We start from the raw sequence: 9,667 nt of genomic DNA on the forward strand, positions 1-9,667 counted from the left end.
ATGCTTCTTCTAATGTTGTTTGATATTGTCGAGTGCAATTTTCTCTGTCTGGGCTTCATTTTCTCCTGGAAACTTAAATGACTTCCAAGTTCTTTTTTCTAAATCCCTTGCTACAAAGTGAAGATTTTCCATTGCAGAGAACGCTCCTTTGTGAGTTGATTTTGGACTCAGAATCTGCCAAGGTTATTTATTTTAATTCCTTCTCCATTGGATAAAGCTCCTGAGGTTAGGGGTTCACTGGGGAGCTGGCTCCCAACCAAGGAAATTCCAGTGTCTTAAGATGTTTACCTCCCTTATGTTGCCTCTCTTGAAGATCAACGCAAAGGTACCAACTCTATTTTTTTTTCAGAAGAGATGCAGAAAAGACAGATTCCAGCCTCTTCATGTAGTGAACAGGAAGCTCTGATGCTTGGAGAGGGTCCTCACAAGGAAGGGAGATGATCTTCCTTCTTGTCAATGAGGTTTTTAGCGGGCACCTTTGGCTTCCCTTATTCCCCTTGAAAAAATCAAAAGAGACTAATGAAGAATTCCCTCAAAGAGGTGAGACCCACAAATTCCAAATAAATTACATTTACAAATTAGGAAAATGGATGACAAAATCGGATCAAAAACAATACCCAATAATCGGAAAAGTAGCTGGGTTCTATGCAATGAATGGAATACTCGGTGCCTTTATGACACCAAGCAATAGATTTGACTGGTAATATTAATAATTGCTAATTATATGGTACGTTAGGTTTTGGTAAGTGCTTTATATATTTTTTTCTGATGACAACCCTGTAAAGTAAGAACTATATATTGTCATATTTATCCCCATTTTACAGATGAGGAAAGTGAAGACAAGAGAGGTTAATTAACATGGTCAGGGTCACATCATACTTTGGGGGAGAATTTAAATTTTTCCTGACCTAATTCCAGGATGCTATATGTTATTCAGGCTCTTTCAAATATTATAATTTCTTATAAATACATAGAGTTGGAAATAACTAGCTCTCAACTGATTTAAATCCGCTGTTTTCTAAATGAAAAAACAGAATTGCTTAATGGGTTTAGCATCATAGTGACATTAGAATTTCTATAGAGAAAATGCATGAATTTGGTATATTATATCATATCATATCACATCATGTCATATCATATCACATTATATCATATCATTTCATATTATATTATTTCACATTATGTTATGCTATGTTATATTATTATATTACATTATAATATATTATATTATTGTATTAAATTTCTTATTTTGCTTTTATTTGCACCTTGAATTTAGTTTTAAAATATGGAGTGACATGTACAAAATAATTATGATCCTGTGACTCTTAAGAGAGTAGCAACACTGCATAGAAGAGAGAGATCTGGCCTTTGAACCAGAACATCTAGACAGGGTTCGAGTTTCAACTCTTGTGTTTATTAGTTGTATGACTCTGAGCAAGTCATTACACCATTCAGTGCCCCAGGTAAAACTCTAACAGTGCCTAATCTTCATTGGGAAGTGGGCATGGACCATTGGACCAGATAGTCTTGAGCAGATTAGTTCATTTCTTCTGAAGAGCAGGGGCCCTTCAGAGATGGGATGCATATAATTTTCCTTAAGAGTATTGTCCAGTGTCTATGAAGTCAAAGGTCTAATCTAAGAAATTGACTCCTAGATTCCTCATCTAGACAACGTCGATCATAGTTCTTGTGTTCTGGTCACCATATTTTAGGAAAACAGCTGATAATGCAGAGAACATTTGACTGGCGGATGACCAGGAAAATGAGAGTACTTGTTCCCACGACTCACTGCTGAATTGGAGGGAGTGGGAATATCAAGCCTGGAGAAGAGAAGATTCAGAGGCAGTGTGGGTGTGATGCTACTCTTCATGAGTTTGAGGTGGGGGGCATCTAGCAAAAATTAGTGGAAAGCACAGGAGGCCACATATTGACTTTATAGGCAGTTAGATGATGCAGCAGATAGTGTTGGACTTGGAATCACAAAGTCCAGAGATCAAATGTGGTGTCAGACACCAGCCATATGACCCTGAACAAATCACTTAATCTCTTCAACTTAGTTTCCTCATCTAAAAAATGGGGACAAAATGGAAGGAATTCTTATTCAGGAATGGCTTGAGTAGATAACTACTAAGATGCCGTCTCTGAAGTTTCTGCACCCTGAGATTTGCCCTGCTTTGGAGAAAACTATTCTGCCATAGAAATGGGAATGGCCTTCTTCCAAAGAGCAGGACTAGATTTCCCTGGCAAAGGTAATTCAGTGGAAGGCTTTGTTGGGCATGGACCATGGCACCAGATAGACATGAGCAGATTAGTTCATTTCTTCTGAAGAGCAGGGATTCCTCAGAGATGGGATGTATATCTACTGGGTGGGAGAGGGATTGTCAGGTATCTTCCTGAAAGAAGAAACTGCCTATAACCATCCAGGCTGACCTCGGCCAAAATGTAAAATAAACCATGTGGGTCTTGAGCTTTCACTCCCCCCCCCCCCCCCCCCCCCCGTGGAACCATCCCCACCTCATCTCTGTAATAGAAGAGAGTAAAGCTAGGAAGCAATTTACACTGACGTGCCACCAATTGGACACTATATCTCCCCTTTCTTTAATGTTAAATGTTTAGAAATTTCTTCCTCACAACAACCTAAAAGTCAAATAATAGAAATCACTTTATTTGTTTTCTATAGATAAGAGAAATAAATCTGCAGATGCCTTTCATTTGTATTTTCTTTTAATTAATTATTTTTTTAAAACCCTTACCTTCCATCTTAGAATCAATACTATGTATTGGCTCCAAGGCAGAAGAGTGGTAAGGGCTAGGCAATGGGGGTCAAGTGACTTGCCCAGGGTCACACAGCTGGGAAGTGTCTGATACTAGATTGGAACCCAGCGCCTCCTGTCTCTGGGCCTGACTCTCAAACCACTGATCCCCCATCTGCCTCCTGCCTTTCATTTTTAAAGGCATTGGCATTTCCCTACAGTGTCCTCTCCCCTCTCCCCCATCACATTGTTCTAGGAGGTCATATACCACAGGTCTCCCACCTCTAGTGAGCTTTGTCATCGACCTTGATCTCAGGTCAAACACTCCATCCCACAGGAAGAGAGAGATCTTCCCTGATCCCTACAGCTGTTAGTGCCACCCTTGACCCAAAGACCATACTTGTTTGTTTATAGTTTTATATGTACAGAATATCCTCCCTTTTGGAATGTAAATGCTTCGAGGACCAGGACTTCTCCTGTTTCTTTGATGGCTTTTTAGCACCAGAGTCAGGTACAAGGCCAGCTCTTCTTAACGATTTCTTGATTGATTAACCAGTCCTCTGGAGCCAAGAGTCAACACTGCCCTGAGTTCTCTGGTCTTTTAGTGGAGTTTTCATGTACATTCCTGCAGACATCGTGTTTATCTTCTTTGGGATTATGGTTTCTTTACTTTGCTTCTGTTTATACAAGCCTTCCCAGGGTGACTTGTTTTCTACGCCACAATCACATTCCTTTTTATTCACACAACTCAGTTTGCTTAGTCAGTCCTCAAATAAGTGGCCTGTGAAGGGACTTTCCCATGGTCCTAATGGCTAGTAAATTTCAGACCAGGGACTCGGCTGGTGGCTTCCTGCCTGGAAACCCGAGCATCTTTGTGTTACTTCATGATGCCGGTTGTGAGCACCCTAGAAATAGGAGGAGTGTTTGTAACGGAACAAGAAGGGCCGAGAGCTCTGTTCAGCCAAGACTTCCCCAATATTTACTCAGCACGATATTTCTCGAGAGCTGGCAGTGATGCACACAGCATTGTTCCAGGCAACGGAGGGTAAATGATGATGAGTAACGCCTTCATCCTATAAGAATGCATGGTCCATTCAGAGCGATGAGAGCCTCACACAGAATATCTTAAGGGCAAATGATTGCAGACTAAGAAGGACTCTGTTGTGAAGAGTTTAGTGAATGGAGGATCCCTTCTTCTACCTGGGAATCAGGAAAGTCTTTATGAACAAGATGCTCTTTAAACTGGTCATTGAGGCTAGAGAATGTCAGCAGAGAGATGGATGGGTAGGGAAGGCATTCCAGAGTTAAGAAGTGAATGAAGAAGTGCAGAAGAAAGAACACCTTGGTTTCTACCACATATGGAAAGTTGTCTAATCTGGCAGATATGTACATATATAGATATTAATGTGAGATCAAGCAGAAAAGACAGGTGAGAGCCTTCTGTGCAGGGATTTGAAAACCATGCTAACTACCTTTAATTTTATTATCACTTTTTAAACCCTTACTTTCTGTCTAAGAATTAATGCTATGGATTTGTTCCAAGGCAGACAAGCAGTTAAGGACTAGGCAATGGGGGTTAAGTGACTTGCTCAGGGTCACCTAGCTAGGAAGTGTCTGAGGTCAAATTTGAACCTAGGACCTCAACTTCCATCTCTGGACCTGACTCTCAATCCATTGAGCCACCCAGCTGCCCCCCTTTAATTTTATTTTGCAGACAATTGGGGAATGATCGAAAGGTTTTGATCATGGTAGTAACTGGATTAAAGTGATGCTAGGAACACTTATGTGGCAGTGGTGTTTCCAACTAATTGAAAGAGAGAGAGATCAGAACCTCTCCTAAGGAGTTTTTTCACTTTGGATAATTATATTTCAGGAATCTGAATGAAAGAGATGCTTTGGGGTAGTAAGAGCTTATGCTCAATCCACCCCACTGAGTTGACATCTTTCTCTTCCTAATGATGCATCAGTCGTAGAACTGAAGTCTGGCTTAATCCAAATAGCCAATTTATATCCTCTTTCTGGTTTAGGTGAAGAAGGGCAAATGGAGAGGTGATAGAAAAAGATTTCTGCACAAATGACTGGATCTCGAAGGAGAGCACTAAAGGGGATAGAGGGCTCTGGGACTCCCAGTTCCTTTTAGTATCTCCATTCTTTTGATGACCTCCCAATGCCCACTGATAACCTCATTCCTTTTACATTCTAGGAAGATCTTGCTCTAAGTTGTTGATTTGGTTAGGGTTCTGGGACGTTCCCATTACTGGCCACCTCTCGCTGCCCTAATGGAGACAAGTCACTGCACATGTGTACCGATACAGAGGCACCATTATGCACCTTCCCAAGTCAGCTGATAAAACAGGTCCTCCCCCTACCTGAAATGTCTGCCAAAGAAGGTATGTAGGAAATGGGGGAAAGGAACAAAACTCAAAGCACTTGAGGTCACTTTATGACCCAAGGCAGCTAGCATTAGTAACTGCTTTATTTAGTCGGGTTCAATAAATATGCATGAAGTGCTGAGGATGTATAAAACACTCTGCTTGGTCCTGAGGACACAAAGCAAAAATAAATTAGGGCTCTCAAAGGGTTCCTCGTCCTACCGTTGGAGTTTGCCTGCCGTAACGGGGATCCAGTTTTCCTATAGCTTTTCCCACAGAGAATAAAACTCCTATGACTATCTTTGGAAGCTCAATTGAACATAATGAACCATTATGGCTTAACTTTCCTTCTTTGAGGAGTCTGTGAGGACATGGAGGACTTAACCAAGATCCTGAAGAGAATGTTCATTGTGATGGCTGCAGAGAGATGATAAGAGGATAGAGCACAAGGAGTGGCATAATAACAGTTTTGAGAGAGTTGATTTTTTTTTCTTCTTTTTTTTTAATTTTAATATTATTTTATTTGGTCGTTTTCATACATTATTCACTGGAAACAAAGATCGTTTTCTTTTCCTCCCCTCCCCCCCACCCCCCGCCTTTCCCTCTCCCATAGCCGACGCATGATTCCACTGGTTATCACATGTGTTCTTGACTCGAACCCATTTCCCTGTTGTTGGAGTTTGCATTATAGTGTTTATTTAGAGTCTCTCCTCAGTCTTATCTCCTCCAACCCTGTAGTCAAGCAGTTGCTTTTCAGCGGTGTTTTTACTCCCACAGTTTATCCTCTGCTTGTGGGTAGTATTTTTTTAGATCCCTGCAGATTGTTCAGGGATTGCATTGATACTAATGGAGAAGTCCATCACCTTCGATTGTACCACAATGTATCAGTCTCTGTGTACAATGTTCTCCTGGTTCTGCTCCTCTCGCTCTGCATTACTTCCTGGAGGTTGTTCCAGTCTCCATGGAACTTCTCCACTTTATTATTCCTTTTAGCACAATAGTATTCCATCACCAATATATACCACAACAGTTTTGAGAGAGTTGATTTTAACCATCCTCTTGTCAAGAAATGTGACAAAAATCCTTGATGCTATTATTACTAATATATGCTAGTATTTAGATAGTGCTGTAAGGTTTGCAACGAGTTTTACAAATATCATCTCATTTTTTACTCACAGTGGTACTATTATCTTCATTTTGATAGATGAGGAAAGTGAGGGAGATGGACAGTAAATGACTTGGCCAAGGTCACTTAGCCTGAGGAAAGTTTCAAACTCAGATTTTCCTGATTCCAGTACTAGGAAACCATCCATTAGGCCACCTAGAAGTCAAAAGAGATTTCACTCGTCTCTTGATGTCCTGAGAAAATCAATGTCTGAATTTCTGAAATTAAGGAGAAGTCAGAAATAGTATTAATGGTTAGGGAGAACTTTGGCTGTGATTTTTCTCAGAGTGGATTCATCATAAATAATTATTCATATTATTTTATCATTTGTTACCCTCTGCATAAATTCTATAGATCATGATGTTGATTTGTCATGAAATTTCAATATTTTACACAATACTTATATATATTTTATGTGTATATTTTTATTATATATGTGCTCACACACACACATATATATAGACAGAGGAGAGGGAGAGAGAAAGAGAGAGAGGGAGAGAGAGATGACCAAAAGCTCATGGGATAAGAGGATTATCCAGTGTATTTCAGAAATACCATGTAATAAATTGGCCAACTTCAATAATAATAATAATTGATTAATGAGAGAGGTTGCAATTTTAATAATTAATGAGGAAATATCTGAAGATACTCCTAGATTGCCTTGTACTCTGGGACAACAATGGATAAAGAAAATGTGCTAGTCATAATGAGAGAAGGCTGCTTTTCCTCATAGGCTACAAATAAACTATGCAAAATATGAATATTTTATACCAGGACATTTCTTTTATTACTGTAAAACATTTAAAAAATTTCAATTCTAAAACAAAATGATCATTCTACATACAAAGTAGAAGATTAAAAGTCGATTATTTATTAAACCATAATTCTCCATTCCATCCTGCTTTATTAAAACAAAAACACTTTGTAATAAAAATTCAACTCATTATTTCATGATTGTCCCCTTCATCTGGGATTCCACATGAATTTCCTTTCACATTTTTCTGTGAATAGACCACTGTCATTTCTCTCTCTCCCTCTCTCTCTCTCTCTCTCTCTCTCTCTCTCTCTTGGACAGCAACATTATTACTCCTCTCTCTTCCCTATTGAAAACAAGGGAAAAATTCTTATAAAGGTATCTTCATGAGGAAGGAAGCACTGACAGATGTACTTTGGTGGAAACTCAGGATACTATAAGATAGGAGGGAAGAACATTCTAGATAATTCAGTAATAAAACTAGTCTTTTTTCTTTTATCAGATGATAGCATATAATGGAAGCTAAGAATCAAACCGTGGTGACTGAATTTGTTTTCGTTGGATTTACAGAACATCTCCAGCAACAGGTTCTCCTCTTTCTCATGTTCCTGTTTTTCTATCTCATCACTGTCTTTGGGAACTTGGGTATGATCGTCTTGATATGGATAGACTCCCAGCTTCACACCCCCATGTACTTTTTTCTCAGCCACTTGTCCTTTGTAGATATTTGCTCTTCGTCTACTATTGCCCCCAAAATGTTGGCCGACTTCTTTGTAGAGAAGAAAACCATTTCTTTCCTAGGCTGCTCGGCACAGATGTGGTTCTTTGGACTCTTTGTGACCACCGAGTGTTTCCTTTTAGCTGCAATGGCATATGATCGGTATATAGCAATCTGCAACCCATTACTCTATACCGTTGTCATGTCTCAGAGTGTCTGCATCCATCTGGTAGTTGGGCCTTACATCATGGGCCTTCTAAGCGGTATGACTCATACTGTCTTAACTTTCCAATTACCTTTTTGTGGCCAGAATGTCATCAATCATTTCTTCTGTGATATATCACCTTTGCTCTCTCTTGCATGTACTGACACCCACCTCAATAAGTTAGTCCTTCTCATCATGGCTGGAGGTGTGGGAGTCTTCAGTGGTCTGACTATTCTAATTTCCTACATATATATCCTTTTGGCCATCCTCAGGATCCGCTCTGCTGAAGGAAGGTCCAAGGCCTTTTCCACCTGCTCCTCACACCTGACTGCTGTCAGCATCATGTATGGGACCCTTTTCTTTATTTATGTAAGGCCCAGTGCCAGCTTCTCCCTGGACCTTAATAAGGTTGTATCTGTGTTCTACACAGCAGTGATTCCCATGTTGAATCCCCTCATCTATAGCTTGAGAAACAAGGAGGTGAAAAATGCCTTCAGAAGAACGTTAGAAAGGAAAAAAAATTCTTTGGGTAAATAAAAATGAGCTCCATTCATGATATTATTTATTTATTTAGAATAGTTTTCCATGGTTACATGATTCATGATTTTTTCCCACCCCTCTTCCCTCCCCATTCCCAGAATTTACAAGCAATTCCACTGGGTTATACATGTATCATTGTTCGTGTTATTTATATTTGCAGTAGAGTGATCTTTTAAAGCCAAAACCCCTATCATATTCACATCGAACCACATAATTGATCTTATATTTTTCTTCTTCATTCTGCTCCCACAAATCTTTCTCTGGATGTGGACAGTGTTCTTTCTCATAAGTCCCTCTGGATTGTTGTGGGTCATTGAATTGCTGCTAGTAGCAAAGTCACTTACATTTGATTGTACCACAGTGTATCAGTCTCTGTGTATAATGTTTTCCTGGTTCTGCTCTTTTCACTCTGCATCAGTTCCTGGAGGTCATTCCAGTTCCCATGGTATTCCTCTGCTTTATTATTCATTTGAGCACAATATTCCATCACCAACAGATACCACAATTTGTTCAGCCATTCCCCAATAAGAGGGCATCCCCTCATTTTCCATTTTTTTTGCCACCACAAAGAGGGTGGCTATGAATATTTTTGTACATGCCTTTTTCTTTATATCTTTTGGGTTCAAACCCAGCAGTGGTATGACTGGATCAAAAGGTAGGCAATCTTTTAAATCCCTTTGGGCATAATTCCAAATTATCCTCCAGAATGGTTGAATTAATTCATAACTCTACTAGCAATGCATTAGTGTCCCAATTTTACCAAATCTCCAACAGTTATTTCCTTTGCTCCCATATTGGTGAATCTGCTAGGTGTGAGGTGGTCCACTCATGACATTTTTTGGATGAAGATCCATTCTCTGACCATGAAGTCCTTTCTAAGTGGTGGTATGGAGAAGTATGTAGAATGCAGAAGCAGATATGCCCTGTAATATTTCTAATGGGATCTCTTGGCCTTATGGATTTCTCTCCCTCCCTCCCTTCTTCTGCCCCCTCTCCTCCCTCCCTCCCCCTCTCCCTCTCTCCTTTCTCCCTTCCCCTCCCTCCATTCCTCCCTCCATCATCCCTCCTTCTGCCTCTCTGTCTCTCTCTCTTATCTGTCTGTTAGTCTGTCTATGTCTTTTGATAGATATGATAGATTGATATATACATATATTGACACA

General features: G+C 39.9%; 1 protein-coding gene across 1 annotated transcript; it reads left to right on the forward strand.

Moving 5' to 3' along the window:
• Positions 1-7,559: 7,559 nt before the first annotated feature.
• Positions 7,560-8,504, forward strand: LOC130454985 (olfactory receptor 998-like). Its single transcript, XM_056801748.1, has one exon. The coding sequence runs from the start codon at positions 7,560-7,562 to the stop codon at positions 8,502-8,504; it is 945 nt and encodes a 314-aa protein (XP_056657726.1).
• Positions 8,505-9,667: the final 1,163 nt, after the last annotated feature.

This window comes from Monodelphis domestica, chromosome 6, assembly GCF_027887165.1.
Source record: "Monodelphis domestica isolate mMonDom1 chromosome 6, mMonDom1.pri, whole genome shotgun sequence".
NCBI classification, from domain to species: domain Eukaryota; kingdom Metazoa; phylum Chordata; class Mammalia; order Didelphimorphia; family Didelphidae; genus Monodelphis; species Monodelphis domestica.